The sequence below is a fragment of the Penicillium brevicompactum genome (assembly GCF_028827555.1).
Source record: "Penicillium brevicompactum strain IBT 35665 chromosome Unknown utg000003l_segment0_segment0, whole genome shotgun sequence".
In the NCBI taxonomy this organism is placed as follows: Eukaryota; Fungi; Ascomycota; class Eurotiomycetes; order Eurotiales; family Aspergillaceae; genus Penicillium; species Penicillium brevicompactum.
In genome coordinates, this window is record NW_026623206.1 from 3,714,232 (window position 1) to 3,738,187 (window position 23,956).

General features: G+C 50.4%; 13 protein-coding genes across 13 annotated transcripts; 3 read left to right on the forward strand and 10 right to left on the reverse strand.

The window, feature by feature from the left end:
* Positions 1-559: 559 nt before the first annotated feature.
* N7506_005291 (DUF3716 domain-containing protein) lies at positions 560-1,302 on the forward strand (the record flags this gene model as incomplete). The annotated part of the gene is made up of 2 exons (XM_056954585.1): positions 560-585; positions 639-1,302. The coding sequence occupies 2 exons, from the start codon at positions 560-562 to the stop codon at positions 1,300-1,302; spliced, it is 690 nt and encodes a 229-aa protein (XP_056813474.1).
* Positions 1,303-1,999: 697 nt separating this feature from the next.
* On the forward strand, positions 2,000-2,708 carry N7506_005292 (DUF3716 domain-containing protein; the record flags this gene model as incomplete). Its single annotated transcript, XM_056954586.1, has 2 exons — positions 2,000-2,013; positions 2,063-2,708. The coding sequence occupies 2 exons, from the start codon at positions 2,000-2,002 to the stop codon at positions 2,706-2,708; spliced, it is 660 nt and encodes a 219-aa protein (XP_056813475.1).
* Positions 2,709-3,647: 939 nt separating this feature from the next.
* On the reverse strand, positions 3,648-3,994 carry N7506_005293 (uncharacterized protein; the record flags this gene model as incomplete). The annotated part of the gene is made up of 2 exons (XM_056954587.1): positions 3,648-3,664; positions 3,703-3,994. The coding sequence occupies 2 exons, from the start codon at positions 3,992-3,994 to the stop codon at positions 3,648-3,650; spliced, it is 309 nt and encodes a 102-aa protein (XP_056813476.1).
* Positions 3,995-4,020: 26 nt separating this feature from the next.
* N7506_005294 (uncharacterized protein) lies at positions 4,021-4,284 on the reverse strand (the record flags this gene model as incomplete). Its single annotated transcript, XM_056954588.1, has 1 exon — positions 4,021-4,284. One exon carries the CDS (start codon positions 4,282-4,284, stop codon positions 4,021-4,023), a length of 264 nt encoding a protein of 87 aa, XP_056813477.1.
* A 2,698-nt stretch (positions 4,285-6,982) lies between these two features.
* N7506_005295 (uncharacterized protein) lies at positions 6,983-7,427 on the reverse strand (the record flags this gene model as incomplete). Its single annotated transcript, XM_056954589.1, has 2 exons — positions 6,983-7,230; positions 7,304-7,427. 2 exons carry the CDS (start codon positions 7,425-7,427, stop codon positions 6,983-6,985), a joined length of 372 nt encoding a protein of 123 aa, XP_056813478.1.
* An 859-nt stretch (positions 7,428-8,286) lies between these two features.
* N7506_005296 (NAD(P)/FAD-dependent oxidoreductase) lies at positions 8,287-9,767 on the reverse strand (the record flags this gene model as incomplete). Its single annotated transcript, XM_056954590.1, has 6 exons — positions 8,287-8,368; positions 8,423-8,496; positions 8,559-9,452; positions 9,512-9,559; positions 9,625-9,669; positions 9,720-9,767. The coding sequence occupies 6 exons, from the start codon at positions 9,765-9,767 to the stop codon at positions 8,287-8,289; spliced, it is 1,191 nt and encodes a 396-aa protein (XP_056813479.1).
* Positions 9,768-9,913: 146 nt separating this feature from the next.
* On the reverse strand, positions 9,914-10,151 carry N7506_005297 (uncharacterized protein; the record flags this gene model as incomplete). Its single annotated transcript, XM_056954591.1, has 2 exons — positions 9,914-10,049; positions 10,096-10,151. The coding sequence occupies 2 exons, from the start codon at positions 10,149-10,151 to the stop codon at positions 9,914-9,916; spliced, it is 192 nt and encodes a 63-aa protein (XP_056813480.1).
* Positions 10,152-10,234: 83 nt separating this feature from the next.
* Positions 10,235-11,326, reverse strand: N7506_005298 (sialidase family protein; the record flags this gene model as incomplete). The annotated part of the gene is made up of 1 exon (XM_056954592.1): positions 10,235-11,326. The coding sequence occupies one exon, from the start codon at positions 11,324-11,326 to the stop codon at positions 10,235-10,237; it is 1,092 nt and encodes a 363-aa protein (XP_056813481.1).
* A 794-nt stretch (positions 11,327-12,120) lies between these two features.
* N7506_005299 (monooxygenase) lies at positions 12,121-14,047 on the reverse strand (the record flags this gene model as incomplete). The annotated part of the gene is made up of 2 exons (XM_056954593.1): positions 12,121-13,916; positions 14,008-14,047. The coding sequence occupies 2 exons, from the start codon at positions 14,045-14,047 to the stop codon at positions 12,121-12,123; spliced, it is 1,836 nt and encodes a 611-aa protein (XP_056813482.1).
* A 1,490-nt stretch (positions 14,048-15,537) lies between these two features.
* On the reverse strand, positions 15,538-16,590 carry N7506_005300 (uncharacterized protein; the record flags this gene model as incomplete). The annotated part of the gene is made up of 1 exon (XM_056954594.1): positions 15,538-16,590. The coding sequence occupies one exon, from the start codon at positions 16,588-16,590 to the stop codon at positions 15,538-15,540; it is 1,053 nt and encodes a 350-aa protein (XP_056813483.1).
* A 377-nt stretch (positions 16,591-16,967) lies between these two features.
* N7506_005301 (NADH:flavin oxidoreductase/NADH oxidase family protein) lies at positions 16,968-18,299 on the reverse strand (the record flags this gene model as incomplete). The annotated part of the gene is made up of 1 exon (XM_056954595.1): positions 16,968-18,299. One exon carries the CDS (start codon positions 18,297-18,299, stop codon positions 16,968-16,970), a length of 1,332 nt encoding a protein of 443 aa, XP_056813484.1.
* Positions 18,300-19,434: 1,135 nt separating this feature from the next.
* N7506_005302 (Zn(II)2Cys6 transcription factor) lies at positions 19,435-21,786 on the forward strand (the record flags this gene model as incomplete). Its single annotated transcript, XM_056954596.1, has 6 exons — positions 19,435-19,595; positions 19,648-20,419; positions 20,480-20,546; positions 20,621-21,026; positions 21,081-21,239; positions 21,285-21,786. The coding sequence occupies 6 exons, from the start codon at positions 19,435-19,437 to the stop codon at positions 21,784-21,786; spliced, it is 2,067 nt and encodes a 688-aa protein (XP_056813485.1).
* A 126-nt stretch (positions 21,787-21,912) lies between these two features.
* Positions 21,913-23,190, reverse strand: N7506_005303 (CaiB/BaiF CoA transferase family protein; the record flags this gene model as incomplete). The annotated part of the gene is made up of 1 exon (XM_056954597.1): positions 21,913-23,190. One exon carries the CDS (start codon positions 23,188-23,190, stop codon positions 21,913-21,915), a length of 1,278 nt encoding a protein of 425 aa, XP_056813486.1.
* Between the last annotated feature and the right edge of the window lie 766 nt (positions 23,191-23,956).

The following is a 23,956-nucleotide window of genomic DNA, read 5'->3' on the forward strand; positions in this document are numbered from 1 at the left end:
CACGAAGAAACTGAGCACCGCCCAACGATTGAATATCTTTGCTCTAGGGTGTTTGCACTGTGAATCACTCTGTGGAGAATAGGTTCATTCATGAAAGATGTAGGGAACCTGGTGAAATTTCAACTCATTGCATTGGTGGCAGTCCAAGTGGTCCAGTGCTCTATGGGGGATTGTTATATCATTCAGTCTGTAAAAAAGGGCATCCATTGTCAATGAATACACGAGCAATGGATTGATCGAGAAAAATGAAGATGATTTGTTCGCTATTCGGGTCTTCCCAAATCTAATCACATCCTTCCATTCCCTCTCTCCCTCAAGACCTTCCTCTGAAGGGTATAAATAAATTCTCCCCTCTCCTTTCTCACCTTCTCTTCTTCTCCTCTTCTCTTCTTCTCTATCTTTCTTTGCCTTCTCAGCCTTTTCATTCCACCTCCGCTTTGCATTCAGCCAGGTAAGCCTTGCGCACAAGACTACATCGCCGAATGTACAAACACTGATAGCATCTCAAGGCAGAGCCCCACAAGCAACCACTTTCAGAAACTCATACCATCTCCACACGATGTCATCGTACGTGACTACGCCACCGTACGTAACTTCATCTTTCCCGATCTCACAGTCTGCCGTGCTAACTGCCCCAGGGAACTCCTCCCCCCTGACCACCTGGAGATAAGTCTCGTTGAGATCCCCCCGGGTCCATGGGCGCAATATTCAAAGATGATCCCATGGAAGTCGGCCCGCTGCGAAGGCCTTTTACTGTCCGATCTCGTTGCTTGCCTCGCTCATCTAGCCCGCAAACGCGACCTGTCTGTCGTCCCAGGAAGCTGGACCAGAACGGATCAAATCCTGGACCTACAGCTTCTGAAACAAGATCTACATGAGAACCTTCACTGTGCAGAGGCTGCTTTGATTTACATGACCGGTGACACCGCCGAAGTCCCTTGCACCCGCTGTTTGAAGAAGGAAGGTGTCTTCTCGGTGTGTGTCGTGAGCAACGAGCCTGGCGCGCCCCGGGCTTGTGCAAATTGCTGGTACGCTCGTGGAAAGAACTGCAGCATCACAACCGAAGCAGGTGTACTGGCCACCCGCAGGCTCATGTTCACTCCTCCTTGCCGGCAAGTCAGATCAGAGAGCGACAAAGCTGCCATCACTCGGGAGCTTCTTCCTACCATCCAGAGCCGCAACGCCCTGGCTGCCGCCTTTGAGACTGCAGGCCCCGCCTCCGAAGATCAGCTAGCCGCAGTGCGCCAACACCTTATTACTCTGGACACCATGATCCAGAACTTCGCACCTCAGGGAAACTAGATTATTGTCCTCAAGATTCGCGGCTTCCCTCAAATGAGAACAATCGTCAAGCCGAATTTCCGAATTTAAGGATGTTGAACTGCTGTAATCGATTTTCATGGTAAAAGGAATCCAGGCACACATCCTCAAATATCTTCTCAACTTAATCACGAACTCATCACGACTCGTAAGTGCCTTCAGTATGCTACTTTCCCCAACCTTTGATCTAGTCGCCCCCTCGGGACGTACCTGTCTCCTTCTCTCAATTTCACATCAGTCCGAGTTGAAAGGAGGTGAAGATCTGTTCATCGAAAATTCCCTTAGCAGTACTGGACAGAAACTCTCTTCGCAACTGTCTGAACACCGCTGTGTCCGGGCTGTATTCCGCCCTCCTTTGCTTACTACTTGTGTCTTGCTTTTTGTATCCCTCAACTCACACTCGAGGTCAAACCATCCAGTTCTTGATCATGGGACCAAACCGAGAATCTCCCAGCCTCGGAAAAAAGCGCAATTGAGACGCTGAATGGATGTCTCGCCGTGCCAGGCAACGAGTCAACTGTTCAAGCTGTTGTTGTGGGAATTCTGGTCAACATAAACCAGATATTCCAGTCCCCACTTGCTTATGCGGTCTTCCAAGGTCAAACCCCTTCAGAACCGATCCTCCCAACACTTCCAGGCACAAGAGAAGAAAGTCTAAATTCTCTGACATCCTCTCAAGATGCCTCCTGCTCTGTAAGCACCTGAGTTCTCGTGCCTCATATTTCGCTGACCTTTGCAACAGCCCCTCCGATATCCACGTCGCCGGCGATGACTTTGTGGCCCCGCGACCTGGTGAATGGGTCCGTTTTTGCCAATGGGCTCCCTGGGCCCGCGGGAAGACTGCCGGTGCTTACCGGAGCACTACCATCTCAGTCCTAAGCACTGCCATTGCTCGCGATCTTTCGCTACGCCCACTCAGTGTGCAGACCCCACTTTCTTTCAGCGAGGAAATCGGCCAGAGCATCAACCACATCGAAGCAGTGCTTATTTACCTTACCGGCAACGAAGTCGACGACACCCCTTGCCGATTCTGCCTCGACGGTCACGGCCCGTTCCCCATCTGCGTTGTATCTTCCGCAAATGGCGTTGCCAAGGTTTGCGCTAATTGTCGCTGGTCGAAGCGCCAGTGCACCGTCACCACCCTCAACCGCCAGTATATGAGTCACATGTGGCGTGAGAGGCTTATCGAAACTGACGCTTGGAACGACTTCGAGGAGGCCATGGATGCACTAGATGGTGTACTTGCAAGGCGCACTGGTGGTGACGCCTCCGGTCAGGCCCTCGCGCCCAGTTCGGAGCCTCCGCGCATTACCCTTCACGGTGCTAGGTTGCAGGTCATCGAGATGGTAATCGCCCTTCGTCAGTATGTGAATGATCGCAATTTGTAATGAGCTGGATACAGGTTCTCGTTTTTATTTCATATTAGGCGCACCGTTTATGTCCCTCTATGTCGAGGCTAGCATAATCTACTGAGAATCGACCAACTTCAAATTGAAATCGTGCCAAATTCTTCCGCTGAAAATAATGTAGGCTTTGAAACCGCGCCTCATCTGATGTGCGCCACAGCACCAAGAATGCCAGTTTTAGCCTGTAGCTTCATAGTCGGAGAAGCAAGCAATCTAAACATCTCTGAGAAACAGCATCGATTTTCTATTCCGGTCGGACAGGGCGCGCGGGGGCTGTTTAACTCCCCATAATCCCCGAGCACTGAGCACCCCCGTCGTCTTGTCTGCGATGTCAGGCCGCCAGCGCGCTCTTCCCACTTCAATATGGAATGAGCCTGCACAATTTCCATTCCTGATTTTCTTCCATCCATGACCCCAGAGGCTGCTCGCTTGTAGTGAGCTCCCCGTGTTATTCCCAACTGAGAGAAGCGCCCAAGAAGACAAGTGCTAGCACGCCAAGTGGAAGGCATCACGCTGTGGATTGTGACTCTCAGGGCTTCCAGTCACGATCTTTTCCGAGCAACGAGTCCAGGCATTTAGCCAAAGGTATTACGATGCAGCCCGGTTGCAACTCGGACACTTGTACTCAAGAGTCAGGTGTCCAAGGGATCGTTGGCGACAGGAGCGCCCGTGTTTGCAATTCAGAGCATAAATTGATCATTACCGATTCCAACGACGGAAAAGGTTCATAGTTACCAGAAGACACTTATTTACAGACATAGGCGTTAGAGCTTCAAAATTCTATGAGGGACAGAAAAGGCAAGCTCTCGCTCACTGCACGGGAGTGAAAATTAACCAAATACTCGAAGATAGGATTCAATACTTCATTGTAAGACAAAGGGGAAAAGGAATGTATCACTGCCATAATAACACATCATCAATTCACGGTTCAGCAAGATCTGGAAGCAATCAGAATAAACCAATGAAAGCCCCATACGACACCACCCATCTGTTCCGCAGTAGAGAATATACCACTGCTCCCCCAGTGCGAGTAGGATCGGTAGCGAGAAAGATTGGTGAGAGATTGGCGTGAGCCCAGAGCTCACATGTGCGATGAAAGTGTAGGTTCGGTCATCGCGAGGCAGCATCGTCCAGACTTCAACAGGCACATTGAGGACAAGCATACATGATCCCCTGGCCACCACCTCAGCGGTCACCCCGGCTTTGACCACATCGGGTGGGATGTTCTGTGACACCCATGCCGTCCATAGATCAGCATCGTGTGGCATGTCTGCACTGATTCTTGCCCTCATCATCACGAATGCTTCTGGACTTCTGCTGGTATGTGACCGAGTACTGTCCGACTGGCAAGGCGTGCTTGACATTGGGTTTCTCGGGCGTGGCACATGGATGGTAGAGACCCCCACTTGGTTCCGCTGCGCCAGACATCAGGTGGTGGCGTATATCTGCGCCAGAGTTGCCGGGGTCCGTTGAAGTCCCGCAGGGTTTCAATCGGGGTCTGCGTGAAGGACCAGGGGATATCGGCGGTGGCGTTTGCTCCCAAGTCAAAAGCGGCCATTATTTGATCACCGTCGTGATTACCCAAGGCCAATGATTCACCGGAAGAACGGTTAAAGATAAAACAGGTGTCGGTAGCGAATCCTCCGCCAGAGCTTGAAACTGGCCACCAATTCAACGACGGAGTTATTGGCCGTCATTGCATCACAAGGAGCGGTACAAGCCTCCTTCAAATAATTCAGGTTGGCCATTTTGATTATAGATTTATGATCTTCAAGCTACCGTCCGTGATGTCCGTTGTCAGCGACAAACGAGGGTGCAACGAGCACTGGCCCGATAGTCCTGTGCGTGGCGCGACAGCAACGCTTTTGTCGGATTTGGTGATTAAAGCTGCCGTAGTGGCAGCCAGCATTCGGCCGGCTAGTGGGACATCGCCGACGTTCACTAAAATCCACGGAAGGGCGTGGGCCGCCTAATCTAGCGGCGCCGGGCCTTTTGGAAGTCTGTTTTGGGGTGTCCGGACATTCCCATTCGCATCGAAATCCGAAACCATCTCTGGGAATCTTCCATATCGGCCAACTCGACCACTAGGATAGAATGGTTAGCATGTGTCTTTCAGGGGGTGACTAGAGGACTCACAACAAATGCCCGCGCAGGGCGCGTCCCAGCGTCACTTGCATGTCCGGAGTAGACAACAATCCTCAGGGGGATCTCGCCTCGATTTCTTTTGAACCAGTCGCCAAGATGCGTTACCAACTCAATCTGCAAGTCGACCAACGGGATAAGGTAACTCTCGATTTGGAACTGATAGACGTTCCTGAACACATCGAGCAACTGCCTATCAAGCCCTGCCACACCCATGGTATCATTTTGCCAATGAAAAGCCAGGACAAACACGTTGATGTAACCTCTTGATGGCTTTCTTTACCGAGGCAGGCAGTTCTGCAGTAACCTCTTGAAGGTTTGCAGTTGGTGAACCTGGTCCGTATGCCGTACTTGGATGCAAAGCCATACTGGTGAGACTTGTCAAAGGATAGGGGATGCATCGCCGGTTTTCGTTAGGAAGCGGGTATGAAATGCGCGTAGAAAGAAACGGATCGATACAAGTTGTCAGTGAGATGGATGAATGGAAAGATGAGAAAGAAAAGCTGGGAAGAGGGAAGGCCACAGGGTGATATTTCAAACGTGTCAAGTGTGCGGAGGGAAACGACGGTAGACATGGGGCACCTTCTGGCCATCCATCTGGTTTGACCATGGCCAGGGATAGCGCGCACCGCGGACACAGAACGAACAGACCGTGAATGATTTTCTTGTCTTCCGAAGACTTCGTTCTTTCACTCCCCACTGGCCAGTACTGCCAGTACTACGGTGTCAATGGAGATCGGCACGATCCCCCTTCGGCGTGACAAATTTTGCGGAAAATCATGGCCGTTCGCACCGATGGATTGTTGGAGATGGCCAGATCTTCGGTATCATTGACGTGAAGTCACGGAATCGATCCCGAATTCAGATCCCGGCGATTTAATGGCAAAATACCGGCCAGGTGCTTGCTTTCATTCTTCATCACGAGGGGCGAAATCCGAGATACCAACTCCCTCGGTGAGTTGGAAGAGAGTGCTTATATTGACGGATTTTGGACGCTAATATTACGGTATAGATACCTCTTATTCGCCCAGAACAACATCGAGAGTTTCCTGTTGGTAGCCAGTTGGGATGAGGGTATTTTGAGAAGGTTACGACCGACCCGAAAGACAGGAGGAACGGTGACTAGCGAAGGAACTGGTAAAGAGCCATTCTTGATTATCTAGGAATATGGTCCCTTTGATCTCGGAACCTTGATCACTGCCCAGATGAGCCCGTGACGGTTTGATACGTATACAGCGTATGATCGCCAGGATTATCTATATGATTGGTAAGAAAGCTACATATAATAGAGCTCGTGATATCCTTTTAACTGTCTTTTCAACTGTCTTTTCAACTGTCTTTTTATCTGTCTTTTTATCTGTCTTTTTATCTGTGTTTTTATCTGTCTTTTTATCTGTCCTTCTAAGTCTCCTTCCAACCTGGGAACTTTAAGGTCATTATGATCAGTCGGAAAAGGAAGTCTTGACTAAAATATGAACAGAGAATCAGCGATTGGGGATTACTCTCCAAGGTTGTTTCTGAATCTACGGAATAGTAGACGTAAGAATAGGCTGATGACGGAATAAAAGCATCTTAAAGCATTTTTGGTTAGTCCAGAGAAGTCTTCGCTAAGCTTTGGAAGACGAATCATCGATTGTAGATTGATATAGTGATAGAGCAAAGGTACTTCTCCTCGAACTTCTCAAAGACCTGCTTGGGTGTGCCGATTCTCATCCACATATTGCCTCGATCAACTTCGCTCATTTGGATACGGATCTGAAGGCCGCACTGGAAGGCCGCAACTGAAGAGAAGAATGAAAATGTTTTGCAGCCTGCACTGGGGGCATGGCAGTGATTGATGGCGCGGAGATAAAAGATACAAGGAAGGTGAGTTGGGTGAGAAGAGAAGGGAAGTGAGGCATGGGAGGGAAGGAAGATTTTACATGGCTATCCATGGATGGTGACTGAGAAGTGGTCCACTTTCTCAGCTAGCGAATATACAAGTGAATATTGACTCTTCTACTATACTTCCAAGGTTGGTTATGGTCCTTTCAGTGGTTCTTTCAAACATACCTAGAAAGGTCTCTTCGGATGTCATTATTTAATCTATAACTAATATAACTAATAGCGTCACGCTATTGTCGGACTAGTTCCTCAAAAAAATCCTCCGAGTTGGTGATGTTAATATAAAACTGGATGAAACCGAGCCCGCATTCCCGTTTAGCATCCTCCGCCACCTCCGGAGTCCGAACCGCCGCCTGAATCACTGCTGTTGCTACCACCTGAGTCACAACTGCTGGAGGCTCCCCCGGAGTGACTTCCATCATGTCCACCTCCGGAGTGGTGGTGAGTGCCGCCTCCAGATCCTGAATCATAGGACCCACTGCCGACTCCAGTATAATAGCTGCTGGTAGTTGACGGGGTAGACGTAGAAGAAGTATAGTAAGGGACGTAACTCGGCTTCGCTGCAGCAACGGCCTTTTCCTGACGCTTGCGGTTCTCTTTCTGCTCTTTGATCACTCGCGCGGTGGCCGCTTTGTTCATTCTGGTCTCTTTGGACCGGAAGAGATCGAGGAACATCGTTGGGGATCAGACCCTCGATAGGCTGGCTGCTGAGTTGTGAGTGGAGTGTGGTGGAAATAGTCTCAAGGTTGCAAAATAACTCACCCATGTATTCTCCGGGCAAGGTTGGCGAATCTGAGGTTCAACAAATCCACACACTCGGATAAGAGCTAATTACTACCAGTATGAAAAGGCTTGATTACTGAACGTTGATTGAGATTTACTGAGAACGTTGGACAATGTAGTGGTTTAAGTAATAATTCTACGACCGGAGCAGGTCACGAGCATGCTATAGATCCAGCACAGCCTCGGGCAACGGGGCACAGCCTTGAACCCGAGTCTCTCTTTGCTTTAGCGCTTATTCAAGACAACGATTGGTCTTTGTCGGATTGAAGATGTGAGGGAACGATGATCTTGCTTCAATGCGTCCTAGCGCCGTCCAACTCGCATCATCACTCCCTTTCTGGTGTTACCCGTAAGGTTAAGGTCAACGATGGCACAGCCAACAATGCGATCGGGGCTTGCAGAGCCTCACTCCTCATTCTCGGCTAATTGTAACATAGATTATGGTGAGTTTGATGCTCCTGTGATTTTGGTGTGCTATCATCAACCCCAATCCCGTGATGCAGCAGGACGCGAGAAGGTGTGACCGAAGGAAACTATATCCAGTCATGATCCGCACGGTGTCCACCTACTCTTGAAAGCCGGGCTTGGGCCCCAGGTCGAAGATGCAATCATTGCTCCAGGATGCTCAGTACAATTCATGATCGACCGAATGAAATGAAAATGCCAGGTTCCTAGCCTGCGCGAATGTGTATTGTGCGCTGTGATCAAGACTTTATGCTTATTGATTAGGGTATGCCCAAACTTTGGAACTTCACAGATGGTATTGACGAGGGCTTTCAACCGTGATGCCCAATCTTTCCCACATGGCTTCGACATTCATATCCTCTCGCCCACTGCGTAGTTGTTAGTATTTGACAACATTCATCTGCGTCACTGCTGGGACTCACTCTTCCTTCAGATTGATCCACGGCTCAGTCTGGCCCTCCGCGGTGTTGGGATTGCGGAAAATTACGTTTTGCTTCTATGAATGAAGTTAGTCAACCTCCAACGGTGCTGATCACACTTCGACAGTAGTTAACATACCATGCCAAGTGTCAAATGAATAGCCCCAGGTCCCTTGACAAACGTATCATCTGCTGACCGGCCTTCAATCAAGGACACAATATTCTTCGCAACTACCGCAGCCTGAGCCGAGCCCGGCCTGGCAGCTTTCTGTGCCCCGGTGTCGGCAATATCACCCACAGCGAACAGGTTGGAATACTGCTCATCCAAAAGCTGCATGGTGGGTCGCACCCGGATGAACCCATTCTCTGGGTTGACGATGCTCTTCCCATCAAGACTAGATGGCTTCAAATCGGAAACCAGTTGATTATTCGGAGTTTGGCCAGTTGCCAGGATGACAAATTGAGTGGACTCGGTGGTCCCGTTGGTGAGCTGAACCTGGAAGGTACTCCCATCATTGGGGAATCCACCTGGTGGGATGGTTACGCGAGAACCGGTGACGAGCCGGATATCCAACTCATCAAATCGACGCTTGATCAGATCGTTGAGGTCAGAGTGGAAGTTGGGCATCACACGATCGCGGGATTGAACAACCGTCACCTCCTTCTCCGGATAATGCTCTTTGAGATCGGCGGCCATTTGGACACCCACAGCTCCACCTCCAACAATCAAAATTGATTTCGATTGCTTGACGCCAATTTGATGTTTTTGCAGGTAGTCAACGGATGATGGCTTGTCGTCATTTTCCATCGCTGCGGGCTTTGAGAGACGGGTACCAGTAGCGAGAACAACATAGTCGAATGGAATCTGCTTCGAGCCGTTCCACTCACGATCTAGCTCTATGAAGTTTGGTTTCACAGACAATACGCGTGCTTGAACAACGCCATGCGCTGAAGGGTTTGGTGATGAGTTGAAGATACCGCTGTATGGAATGAACGCTTTGTGCTCCTGGCCTGGAACAATCGCAAAGCGAGGCTAGAGTACATGTCAGTCTACTACATCGATTCATGACCTGACTTTTCGGATTCACATACGAACGTAAACAGGTGGTGGAAGTGGCTGTGGGGCTCTGTGAGAAGGACCTGCGAAATCTGTCTTAGCGATGCTCTCGCCCTCTAGTTACCGCACGATGGGGATCCTCGCTTACTCTATGCGTTGGCGGCACGACACGGGCCAGCTCTTGGGCGGTAGTCTGTCTCGAGATTAGTGGCTGCTTCAATGAGACCGAGGTGGTGAGCATACTCGTCCGACAAAAGAGCCGCCGACGACAATAATGTTGCGAATATTCATTTTGCGGGGGGTATACAGGGGTGGAGTTATAAAGAAGTAGAAGAAAGGAGGAGACAGGAGGAGACAGGCCTTAAATCAGCGGAGTTATCAGATCAAACTAAGTCCGAGATATACCAGATCAGGGCAAATGCCGAGGCCGGAGTAGTTTACATCCGGCGTGGGCGACCCAACGCCACCGACTGGCAGTCACATCCGATCAACTTACCCGTCAACTTGGTATTTTCCTCGTCACTTGGGTAGTCCTTGGCGTCTGTCGGCTTCAGTCTCACGTCCCTTGCCGCTCTGGTACTCGCTGGACTTATTAGTACCTCTTTCTACCTTTTCTTACAATACCGCAATTGGAAGTAGTTTAAGAATACGATGATGATACAATCTCATGGACATGTTGGCTAATCAACCTTTGAATGACCCAGGGTATTTTTGTCCAATATGTCTTAGCTAAAGATTCTCAGCAGCAAAGATACTAATTAAAGATGCCAAGTAATGGTTCTACCCAGCGGGCCGCCTCGATCATACGCAGCCAACACGGTGTGGTGATCAAGAGCCAAGATTCCAGGCCAGGAACTTGACGCTGGAGACACAATGCATGGCTGACTCCACTGGACACGTCCCTCAGACGGGGTTCCGGCAAAGATGATCTTGATAGAAGCGTTTTTCACCCACTGCACAACCTCGGAGTCGTCATCTGTCATGAAGATCGCTGCCAGCGACCCGTCGGCAAAGGATGCAACTTGGGGAGCGCCTGCGTTGTGCCCTTGCTTCGGTCGGAATACCTCGTGGCGCCAGCCCCAGCTGTGACCATCGTCATACGATAAAAGTGCCTCCACGTTGAAAGGACCGTGGCGAGTGGTCTCAAACACCATCAGGAGAGCCTCTCGGCCATTGTCAAAGGTCCGCGCAATGCCCACCATGCCGTCTCGGAAGGAGGTTTGGCCATCCAAGGTGGCGGGCTGGGACCAGGTACTTCCTTGGTCCCGCGAAATGACTTGCATGGTGCGTTGATTGTGGGGCGCAAACTCTTGAGAGAAATAGAGCTGCACTTCACCTTCACGTCCAAGGCGCATGTAAGGCTCCCAGATTCCAAACGGAGGGGGCTTCTCAAATGCCTGCGAAGCGTAGTGCCACACGCGACCCCCATCCGTGGAACGGCAGACCGTGATGCGGAACCAGGTTGGGCCATTGGGTCCTAGATCATGGTTCCTGAACGCCGCCAGCACTGTTCCCGGAGCCACCTCACACAAAAACAGATTATCCACCTCCCCCGATGCGCGGGTCACCTCAGACAGGTCCTCGAAGGTCTGGCCATTGTCGGTGCTTCGGGCGACGCGTAGTGACCGTTGTCCGTCGGGGAATCGAGTGAAGGAGGAGAGAATGGAGCCGTCGGAAAGCCGGCAGAGGCGGGGATATGTGCCCGTATTGGGAGGCGAAGATAACGGGCGCTCGTCGCCATTGATGGCTGGTCTGCCTGGGAGCCGAACCTGCGGGGACAAGTTTTGTTGATCACCGCCCTTGTCAATCCCCAAATGTTTGAGTACTTTGTGACCGAAGTGTCCGGGCATCTCGATAGTATCGCGATGGTTTTGCGATGAAATCTAGAGAATTGCAGGAATTGAAGTATGTTGTAAGTAATGAGAAGTGTCGTGACACTTCAGAAGGCTGCAGCTTTCTACCCCAGGCGTTGGCTACATGTGATGTCACCAGCCTCGTGGACCCGCAGCACGCGTGGACGCGTGACTCCGTAATGGTCCAATTCAGCCAAATGGAGTGCTCGCCTGCACCGTCGAATCTGGCATGTCGACAAGGTTGATCGGCGTCTTGGTCTTTTCGAGTAAAGCTAGTGAGTGCCAGGGGCTTTAAGGCTGCACTAGCTCATTGGTCATCTGCTTGGTGGTCCACTTGGGAGTGGGCAGGTTCATCTGAGACCTTTGCATTTCAGGGGGTGGACAGTGACCTTGGGAAGGACCGGGAGATGAGCATCTGATGGATTTGCATCACTCGCAGCTATCATGCACTGAGGATACGGAGGACGGAGTACATTACATCCAAACTTCTTTGTTTGCTGTAGCATTCGTGTGCTGCACGTGATGGAAAATGTGCTTATGCCAAGAGCATATGCAAACAGTGCAAACTCCAAAAATGATCCTCGTGACTAAGCAACACCGATGGCCTCCGTACCCAAGAAAAGGTGTTTACGGAGTACAACCTTCAAAGATGTACGGAGTATAGCATCTGCCCAGTGGCTACGCTAATGAGATGACCTTATACTAACAACCATGAATAAACTTGACAAGCGCACAAAAGTATTACTATGAACATCAGTCGAACAACCCCGCACAAAGTCGTCTCCATAGCCCTAAGTGTTCTTTATCTTCCTCCTCTCCTGGGGTATAGATAGTCGTAGCCGCATCTTCCACTCCTCCACCAACCCCGCATAATCTCTGGGACGATGCGGAACGAACAAATCTTCCCACCACGACCCCTTCCTCGAAGTACTCATGCCCAAGTCTCCGAGCAAGAGATCCAGGTACGGCATGACCTCAAAGACAAAGTCGGGAGTCCGCACCCCATGGCCCATCGGGGAGCGCAGCGAACAGAACTCTGTGTGCAGTGCGGTCTCACGAACTCTTGACTCCTTGTTTCCGTGCTGATGAAGCTCAGACCCGTGGTTGAGGTAGACTAGCGCCCAGAGGGCTTGCACTTCGGCAACAATGGATGTGCTAAACGTGTTGAGGGCCCCTAGAAAAGCGATACTATGGTCATCCCATAGCCCTAGGGGGACAATGAAGCGCGCGAGACGGAGGGGGTGTAGAACGGCTTCATCGGTGTTTATTTGATCTTCCATATCCTTTTTGTTGTAGGTTCTGCTCTCTGGGCCGGTAGGGAGCATGGGTAGACACGTGCTTATATCCTCTTGTGCCTGCTTCACGAGCCCTTGATCAATCGGGTCTGCAGTCCAGGAGAAACCCATCTCTTGATCGATCCCATCCGGCAAGAATCGAATTCCAGGAGACAGTTTCCAGCCTGTGCACATGATGAGTGCCTTCGTCTCCAGACTGTCGCCCCCGTTGTTGAGAACGACCCTGCAAGGCTCCAGCCGCTCAACGTCGGCAATATGCACCTTCACCAGTCCCCCCCGAATCAATGCAAAGACATCACCCGGGAAATTGATAATACTCACGGCGGTCCCGACCCAGAAAGGGTCAACCCAGGGTTTGAGCTTCGCCGTCTCCTCATGATCACTGTATCGATTGACCCGAACCATATCCCACTGCAGGCAGGCCCAGAACAAGCGCACAATCATACAGCCGAGCCATGTTCCATGTAAGAAGTTGCGTATTGGGTGGCTCACCCAGACGCAAGGGCTGAACCAGCCCAAGGCACGCACGAGAGGGAGACTTTCGAGGAGGAGGTTGAAGGGCGAGAACACCGCGGCGGGAGTCACCCACGTGGGCCCCATCCCAGAGGCTCTAATAACCCAGTTGACGCGATGTCCCTTCGATGCACAGGCGTAGACGGTGTCCCAAGCAGACTTACTTCCACCGAGTACCGTTATTGGTCTATGGTCATCATGGGCACTTTCATGTTGGACACCTGGCTTGTCATTGCTAGGGTCACCAAAGATGGTGTCTTGGTAAAGCGCAAATTCCTTTGCGTGGAACATGAGTGCACCGAAGGATTCTTGGCCCGAGAAGGTAGGAATATGCGGCTGCGACGTAAGGCCCGTGGCAAGTATCAGCTTTCGCGTCCGTGTAGTACTGCTCTTCTCGTGTCCCGGTTCTGTTGTGGTTTTCCATTTAATGAGCCACTCTTTTCCCCTTCCGTCATCTCTCTCAAGGTATTCGACGCTCTCAACCTTGCAATTCAACTTAATTTTGTCGCCGATCCCGAAATGGAGAGCATACGCTTTCAGATATTCATGCATGGCTCTCCCTGATATATGCTGACCGGGCGTGACTAAACCAGGAATGTTTTCTCTCATAGGAAAGTCGCCATATTCGTATGATCCCAGTAAATTATTCGTCCTGAGTGCTGGATATAGGCGTTCCTCTGCCCAGACACCCCCCACTGAAGCCGCAGAATCCAGAACGACTAGATTGACGGTGGGATCGAGGGCGAGTGCTGATTTGGCGGCCGCGAGACCGTGCCAGCCTGTCGTGAACAAATTAATTTTGGTTAGCTGCAGAAAACCCGGATGAAAAGAGGAGGGAATAAAGTAGCAATATGAGAGGGTTGAATGTACCAGCACCAATTATGGTCAGGTCGGATTTTTGTGTTTCCATTATGATTACTGGATGTAATCGCTTAAGTTTCGCTCTCCTTGTACAGTCCCTGAACAGTCCTGGAATTGGTATATGATGGAGTGGGTACTTTTTGGTATGTGTAGATCTAAGCGTTAGGTGATTTGGATTCCAGAAGAGAGGCAGGGTGTCAACTATGTCCACCGTCCTGATATAAGTAGTACACCGCTTCAGGCGCCCCGTTCCCCCGCCAGCCACCATGGTGGGGTCTCACCCGTGTTCAATCCAGCCTCACAGTCACCACAGCATTGAACAAGACTGCAGTAGAGCACGGACCGGGCGCTAAGTTGTGAGTGGGGGTACTTCTACGTAAGCTCTGCATGTTGGAGAACATTCATGGCCAGCTTTGACATACTCTGTACTCGATAATATGACCGCCCGATATGACAGGCGGTCGCAAATTCCTACAGCAGCAATCAAGGGGGCCTCAGGATGTGACGTATACAGAGAGGATACTCCGTACTATACGGCGTACGGAGTAGTAAATCAAACTATAGCCATCCACACGGCGCTAGCCCTTATTTGGACTAGTGTTATGCCGTCTGTGGAAAAAGGACGCCAAGGCAATCTGTCGTGCCCAGATATTACTCGCGATGCTCGGGTGTCACTCCATCCATGGATATATTGTACCTTTAACGATCACGGAGAATCGAATTGGCTGTCGGCGGTCTCTACGCAGAGCCATATACATGATTAATTCTAGGGCTTTTCCAAGGTTGATCAAAGAGATTGGAAATAAAGAAGGAAGCCGCCTTGGACAAGTATTTGTTAATCCCTTCAACCTTGACATGTAGAATTTTGATAGATAAATAGACGATGCTATATTTAAGATTCCATTTTCCAAGTCTCGAGGCTGTGTGTCACGCAATCAAGTTATTAAAGTTGTTGCTTGCCGGATGGGCATGTGGTCAACCGTCAGAGTTGAGAAGAAAGACATGGAATCCGGGGCTTGTAATGAATGTTTGTTTTAAAGCTTATCTGGGGACCATTCATTCTGTCGAGCCATATTCTGGTTTTGGATCATGCGAATAAGCCGAGTGTTTGGTATAACGGCAGGGGGGGACTCGTAAAGGAAAGGCCACATCATCTCCACTGAAGTGCTCATGCCTGCGTAGAAATGAGGATCCATGAAAAATGTCAGTTCCAAAGCTGTTGTATTTTGGCACTGGGCGCAGCAAAAGGGTGGAAGGTCGTCCACAGGTATTCCGTGCTCCAAACAGAACAGAGAACCTCAAGCTTCATGCGCCGTGGTTTGATGCAGCTACTGTGGCAGAGAACTTCTTGAAATCAGTGTCTCAAGAACCGATTTAGCCACTGAGGCTCTTTCATTGAGGTCACCTAAGTGTGATCATGATCATGTTACGCAGTACTCTGTTCAATCTCATATCCGTACCAAAACTTCGCATTCGTATTCATAGTATATAAAGACATTTTCGTTTGAAAAAAGCTCAGGTCTTCCAAGTATCTTCCCCTTATTGTAAAGTGATTTTGGCGACTTTTCCGGGCTCGATATAAGTACCAAGAACGGGCGCAATCTGACCACCACTGGTGCCCACGTAGAGCGTTTGCCTATCCTTGCTCAGACGGACGGATGTAGGACCGGGCAGCTCGAAGGAGATCTGGCCACCTGCGACGAGGGAGATCTGACCGAAGGGGCTGATACGAACAACACCGTTTTGGGGGTCAGTGGGAATGTACGCTGTCCCATCCGGTGTGAGTTCGAGGTTATCAGGAAGGAATCCACTGGCAATGACCTCAAAGTCTCCGACGGGATTTGCGTCTTCATCCACCTTCACGCGACAGTACTCCATCCGCGTGGTGCTGGTATAGTAAACGTACTCATCGAGAACGGTGACACTGTTGATACCAAGGGGTAGGGGGCCATTGGCGGGTAACATAGTGGTGTCATTCAATGCAACGGCATAGTCTCCCGTTTCAGTGTTGACCTTCCACACAACTCCCTTGATGCTATCGGCGACCAGAACGAGACCCGGTTCTCTTGAGAAGGTGGCCATGCCATTCAAAGCATCAGCCTCTGGCACCGCTGCGATCTCCGAGGCTGTCGGCTCTTGGAGGGCGCGCTCATCTTCAGTTGCGTTCTTGGCATTGAAATCAAGTCTTTGAACAGAAAACGAGCCCGAGGTTGGCTCATAGGTCTTGGCGGAGAAGTTGCCAATAACAACAGCGAACACATCATCCGCGATCTCACTGATCCCGAAGCAACTGGTCACGTTGGGGAATGAGTAGGCAAGAGTTGCGTTTCCGCTGGTGGTGTTGACATGCCAGACCTCGGGTGTGTCGAGGCGTGTCAGAAGAAGGTTTCCATCAGACCGGACGACCAGGTTGTCCACCCATGAGCCGTTGTTGGGGAATTGGAACAGCGTTTCGACTTTCACATTGGGCTCATCGTTACTGTAGCGACTTGCCGAGAGCTCGGCAGAGTTGGTAGCGTCTGAGTAGGGCCAAAAGGCTAGAGCAAATGGGGCGAAAGTCAGACCACTGGCCCAGCTTGTAAATAGGCGCATGTTGAGAAGATGGTGGGTGTGTGGTTTGAGATGAGTGGGTGAGAGTGGGAGGTACCCTATTTACCTGTGGGCGCGGGTCTACCCATCGTGCAAGGAGTTGCAAATGCTTTCAGGCCAGTGTTGTTTTCTCTTTTTCCCGCCAATGAAACGGGAATAATTTCCTGCTCGAGCATTCCTGAGGGATGTTGGTGGTGGACCGACCCCCTGCATTCCGTGCCATGCATTTCTCGGCCCTGACCACACAACAACCCGAGATGCAAGGCTCTAGACTAATTTTCGACCGTCAATTTGGTCTCGCAAATCACATAGGCTTGTCAAATTGCAATGCATTGGCTTCATGAGTATTCACTTCAACTCTATTTGCGACCTTCGCTCATTCACAGGTGGCTCTGAAAAGGCTGGCCCTTCGGCAGCTGAGCATATCCGTACAAATTCACACCACCGTCCTTCTGGACTTCCTGCATCCATTCACCAAGGCTCTTCAAAAAGATTTCCATGTTCTTATCGTCGCTCAAGTCGATAGGCTCCTCGTCCTGCGCAATCTGCAACATGTGAACACCAGCCGCAGGGCTGGTCTTGAAGAAGTCTTGAGGATCGATCTTCTGCTGAATGGCACCTTTGACTGTTCCGGCGAGGAGATCTCTGGGCAAGCGAGGCTCCTGGGTGATGGAGCGCCCGAGACCAACGCCGTCGACAGTATCGAGAGCTCGGACCATTCCTGAGGCTGTACAAAATCCTCCGGTCACATAGCTGCGGGTGCGCTTGAGAGCCGGGGCAATGAGGTCGGCGAATTCCAAAAAGAAAGACTCGCGCTTCTGCGAAGACTCACGCTTGTGTTGGAAGGCACCCGACTGGTAGGTTCCGCCCGACAACTCCACGAAGTCAAACTTGGTCTGGTCGAGAATCTCGCATAGCTCCTTGGATTCCTCGGGTGTGAAACCGTGTTCTTGAAATTCGACGGAGTTGATCTTGATTCCAATGATAAATCCGGGGTCTGGGAGTGCTTGGCGGATTGCCTCGGCGATTTCAACAATGATGCGTGCGCGGTTGGCCAGGCTGCCGCCGTATCTGTCGGTTCTCTTGTTCGTGGTCTGAGACAAGAATTGTGCCAGGAGATAACCGTGAGCAGAGTGCAACTCAATGCCATCATATCCGGCCTTCTGCAGGTATACAGCGACATGGACGAATCGACGAATGACTTCCTGGATCTCCTCTTCACTAGCGGGGTGGGGTTTGCCGAATTGGCCGAATTTCGGCATCACAAGCTGGACATCACTGGCGGAGATGGGGTTGGGCTGCAGCCGTTCAAAAGTCTGGCGACCTGGATGACTGACTTGTCCGACGATCAGACTTCCGTGCTTCTTGGCTTCAGTGGCCAACTCCTTGAATGCTTCAAAGCGTTCGCCGCTATATGGGTTTTCGAGATCAATGATCATGTTTCCAGGTGCCTCGAGCTGGTCGTATGCGATCATGATATTGGCTGTCAGAATCAGACCAAATTGGCCTTCACCCCATCGGCGGTAAAGGTTAATCAACTTCTGACTCGGAATTCCACGGGCTGATAGATCGGTCGCAGACCATGAGGCCATTCTTTCGGAGAGCGAAGCCTTCAGAAAGCGGTTCGAACTCTGGCGCCCGCTGAATTCGAACTGCATCGGTGCCCCAAGGGGCGATACGTCCACGTCTTCACTGGGGAATCTGGGAGACATGCTGTGGGATAATTATTTTATTTACTTGACGCTGGGTATGATGTTTCACGAATTGATCGGAATCAGAGCGTATGGCATCTTTTATGTACCTTGTCCCCAATTACTCAGGGCCCACGCATTTTCGCCGTTGATTAAGAAATTTCTGGGTTGGATCCAGTATTCTCGGACCAAGACCTATACAAGGCATGATGTCCTGCCAATCCGGATCCACATCCTCAGATCGGGATATGTCAGCATTCAATTCGCCCCTGTCGGACTAAATGTTATGCCACGGCATAAAGACGGCGCAATCGGGTTCGGTCCGGAGGCTCTAGACGGTTCAATTATTGCTCCGGAGCCCTTTTGCTACTGTACAATTTTCTTTTTCAATTTTTGTGGGGAATCTGAAGACACCAGGATCCGCTTTGTGCAATAAAACCATGATTTGTAAGCATTTCCACGGCCCTTGGAATCCTGAATTGAGCTCTGAGATCACATCCATGGATACGGAGTACTTCCAGGATTGTAGCTTGCCTTGGACCTCGGGATGTCTAGTGAACTGAATTTACGTGCTTCCAATAATCTGCCTTTTGGGGCTCTTTGTTTATGGACCAATCCAAACCAATCCAAGGTTGGTTTTAATACCTAGGTATGCGCTATAGATAGCGGATGTATATATTTTTGCGTTCCAACTCCCGATGTCTAAAGGTTCAACGCATTTGCTGCAACACAGGGGGCCTACTCTCATTTTTCATAGATATGGACAGCCGAGATTGCGGTTAGAAGAAGCAGGAAGCCTGACTTTTCCGACAACCTTGGACATCTTGGAATACATAGGTTGACATCTTACCCAACTTGGATCCTTTTGACAAGGCGCAATATCATTCAGTGTTTTGAAACTTTCCTGTGTTGAAGCACAAGAATAATGAATTATCAGATACCTCCCATGCACCAATTTCAACAGAGGAATTGACCGCGTCCGCAATGAAAGCTGAGCGTGTGCGATAGGGGCGAGGTGGCGAAAGACCGAAGCATATAGCCGAAGAAGCCGAGCCCCACCTTTCCAATACGAAGAGGAAATCATTTCGCTGACTTGGTCTCTTCTTAGTATTACAAAAAGCCGATTCTTCTGCTATCTGTGTACGGAGTAAGAAAGATGGAGATCGAAAGCCCTGAGCGGCCACGTACGCGGGCGAAGAAAGCGTGTCTGGCATGCAACTCGCGTCGCGTGCGTTGCAATGTTCTCGAGATGCAGCCCTGCCAAAACTGTGTGTCGTGGAACTTGTCATGTGAAGTAGGGATTTCTCGACGCGGAAAGTGAGTCGGAGGTATTGAATCGCACCGTTGATACAACTCTCATACTGTTTAGATATCCTCGCCGAAAGAAAAAGGGAGCCGCTAGAACACTACCCAAACCGGGTGATGGCGCTACTAATACATCAAGTACTCCGCCATTAGAACAAGCGCAACTTTCATTGAATAGCCAGAAAAGGTATCCACCAACTGGGCTTGCAGCATCGGAACAGGCGATCCATAAAACCGTGTTCCTCGGCGAGTCCAGCCCCCTTACTTGTGTTGTGGACGAAGGTCGCCGCTCCCCTGACAAAGGATATGCACGAGGTGGTCAGAAAGGTCGGCTGCATTATTCAATTTCAGAGATCAGTGGTGGCAGTGAGATTAGTCAAGATTCGCTCAGCTCGCGTCGCAAACTACTGCACGATCGTCTTACCCGTGAAGGGGCATTGCAATTTCCGTCATCAGCTATTTGCGATACCCTTCTTCAAGCTTATTTCGACTGGCTCCACCCATGCTTTCCGATTCTAGATCGCCCAGCACTGCAAAGCAGCTACCAAACTGGCACATTGTCCCCGTTGCTCTTGCAGTCGATATTATTCATTGGTGTAAGCCTGTGTTCCGACACAGCCTTGAGCACACTCAGCCTTGGGACTCGATACCAAGCGAAAGAGTTATTTTACCAAAGAGCCAAAGACATTTACGATTCAGGATGGGAGACTGAAACAATAACTAAATTACAGTCCCTGTTCCTGTTAAGCTTCTGGCGCGGAAGTCCGACCGAGGAACGTGATGTTCGGTTTTGGCTTGGGGCTGCTATCAGTCTCGCTCAGAAGAAGGGAATGCATGTGATGTGCGCAATGTTACTCTAGTGATTTTTACAAGAGCTGATGCTGACATTTTTACAGGTCCAAACTCTCCTTTCTCAATATCAACGACCAAAGAGTCTGGAAACGGATATGGTGGGCTTTATATGTACGAATTCACCGGCCATTGTCTACAAGCATGAGAAGCTGACCATTCAAAGGTGCGCGACCAACAGACATCAGCAGCATTAGGACTACCACCACGGATACGCGATGAGGACTGCCAGATAGCTGACCTCGAGCCATCCGATTTTGAGGAGAGTGGGCTCATTGGAGGACCCTCCGAAATATTCAGAGCACCACCAGGTGTCCACGTGTCGTATGTGATTGGCATGGCACAGTTGGCTCGATTATGTATGAATCCCTCGCCTCTCATGAATCACCATGCGCTGAGACATCTCAATCTAGTACGGGACGTCGTCTCCAGCCAATATTTGCCTGGTCGATCGAAGTTAGAGAACCCTGAACGGCCTAGCCTTCACCGCAAGCTCACAGACTGGGAAGCAAATCTCACAAAAGAAATGCAGTTTCAAATGCCGATGAGCCGAGAGGAAATGTTCCTCGTCGGTATGCTTCATATGGCTTATAAGTATGGAGAATTCCCTGTCAATGTTATTTGATACCCAAATTAACCCCAATCCAGCAATCTTTACATTCTCCTCTACAGGCCTCTTTTTCTACAGCCGCCCAGTCAAACCAGCAGCCTCGAAGGAAACATGGCTCTCGATGCAGCAACACGAAGCACTCGGATATTGGAAGATATGCTTTCAGAAAATCTGGTACAGCACGGCTCATTACATCTGTAAGTGTCGCCAATATGTATGCGAAATTGAACTAACAGGGGTAGAATAACACACACTTTCTCTGCTCTGTGTATACATACCATTCACTTCGGTCGCGTGACAGGCACCGCTAGAAAGCTGGCAGAGCACAGAGCGAAACTATGTCTCCTAGGCTTGAAGGAATTGCAAAAATCATGGGACCTGGAAAACTGGGTCCTTGATCTATTCTTCCGTTGTTTAGATGACCGCACCGCTCGAGATCTCCGACTAGCCGATGTCACCATGCCCACGTCAACGACACAGTTACCCGAGGATTACACAGAAATAGAACCTGCCATGCCTACCGACAGCCAATACCGACCGCCATCGCCCAATCCAACAGAAGCTACAGTTCCGGCGCCTCAAATCGGCACAGCCAATGCTACCGCAGAAGAGGCCGCAATTAATATGGATTGGTACGAGCTTTTCAACATGGAAGGTGACGATGTAATGGGGCTTGCTGGATCTCTGTCCAACCCGGACTATCTGAACCCCCAGAACCTGGAATTTCTCTACCGATTTCTGTAGCGAGATGAATATCATCACCTCATTTTTCACGCAAGTGCAGCTTTGGAAAGGTCTTTGACGATGATGTGTATGTACAGTACAAAGAGGTTCACCATCCCGATTCCATAGCAGCGAGAGGAAACAAGATCAATTTGACAGACCCAGCTCCGCAATTATCGCCTCGTTATGCTCACCAACTTCTGGAACAGAGCCCATTTGAGCGCCGTGTCCTCCCTTGTCAGGTGAGTTGGTGAACCCAGGAGGTAACAGAGCTGGAATGACACCAGCAGGGGTTTGTACCGTGGTCCACCGGTCGCGCGCTCGAAGTTGAGCGTGGTCCCAAACATTCTGCATATCGTTCACACTGGCATTGGCAATGGAAGCCTGGTCCAACCTGGTGATGATTTCATCCACTGTGAATTTCGAGAAGACATCGTGGATGATAGACTTCAACTCATCTCTGTTTTTGGTTCGTTGCGAGTTATCCACAAACCGCGGATCGGCCGCTAGGTCAGGCAGGGCAAGAACTCCATTGCAGAAGTTGGCCCACTCTCGCTCGTTCTGTATCCCCAGCATGACGGATTGGTTGTCGCCAGTTTCGAAGGGTCCGTATGGGTAAATAGCCGCATGAGAGGCACCCGCGGGCACCGGTCCAGGAGCATTATTGAATGCATAGTACATGGGGAAACCCATCCATTCGACCATGCATTCTAGCATGGAAATGTCAATGCGGCAGCCTCGGCCATCCTTTCCACGCTGAAGAAGTGCCGAGAGAATATTGCTGTACGCGTACATTCCAGCCGAAATATCCGCAATGGAAATGCCAACTTTCACGGGCTCTTTCCCAGTGCCTGTTACAGACAGCATACCCGCCTCACTCTGGATCAGAAGGTCGTAGGCTTTCTTGTCGCGGTATGGGCCATCTTGCCCGTATCCAGAGATATCACAGACAATCAGACCTGGATGTTTCTCTCGTAATGAATCATAAGAGAGACCGAGCCGTGCGCTGGCTCCCGGAGCCAGGTTCTGAACAAGGACATCGGCCTTTTCGAGTAGCTTCATCAAGACGGCATGATCGCGTTTCTGCTTGAGATCAAGTGCTAGACTCTCCTTGGAACGATTGGTCCAGACAAAATGTGACGCGAGTCCCTCAACTCGAGTATCATACTGGCGAGCAAAATCGCCCACGCCGGGCCGCTCAACCTTGATGACTCGCGCTCCAAGATCGGCAAGTTGCCTGGTGCAGAATGGTGCAGCGATGGCTTGCTCCAGACTAACTACCGTGACCCCAGCTAGTGGAAGGGCTCGGCTGCCTTCAGTAGACTTTGTTGAAGAGAGGCACCTCGCAGAATACAAAGCGGTTGTGGACCGAGTAGAGCCCAGTTGGCCAAGATGCCGGGGCGCGTGAGAGAGAAGCAGCCTCATCAGAGATGTAATAATACTTTCAAGTACGCAAAGACGAATGCGACCGAGTCGAATGAGTCCGGGCCTATGGTTTCATATAATTTAGCAGTCTCATGAGGTTCTGGCCCTCTCTAAATACATAACGCGGGGAACGCTTAGGTCGTAGCGCGGATCTACAGCCGTATGCGCCAAGCCCGGGGAGTCGGCTATATGCAATAGGTGGATTGACGGACGTGGCGGTACTCGACGTTCAAATCACAGTCGGGGACTGCGTCGAGATCAACTAGCGAATAGGGGCAGTTGAATCTCCATATTTCGTGGAGAAGTGCTTTCCTCTGGACATGTTCGTCGTGAGGAAAAGCCTCGGCGGTTATGCGCTGAGCTCCACTCCGCCCTAAAATGAAGCTATTCCCAGCCCCCAGTTGTTTATTCAGTCAGACCATTCTCAATTGAAATCATCACCCAGGGCGTGTGAAAGACCTTGCGATTTTAATATTGGCGCCCCGCTACGGCGTGAGGCATCACAGAGTGAATCTTGAACGAGATCAAAACTTGGATTCTTGAAGAATTGGTAAGGTTTTGCCTTGCTGGAAAAAGCGGAGGAACGCTTACACACACCGGACACAATTTGATACTTTCCATAAAGTACCCTGGTATACGGAGTAACACAATTGCACCAACGGAAGAAATGAAAGAAGACGTTAATTGCTGTCGTGAATTGTGAAACTTCCCAAACTTGAAACCCGAAAGTGACCAATTTTGGAGAGACGATCATCTCCGCAAAACG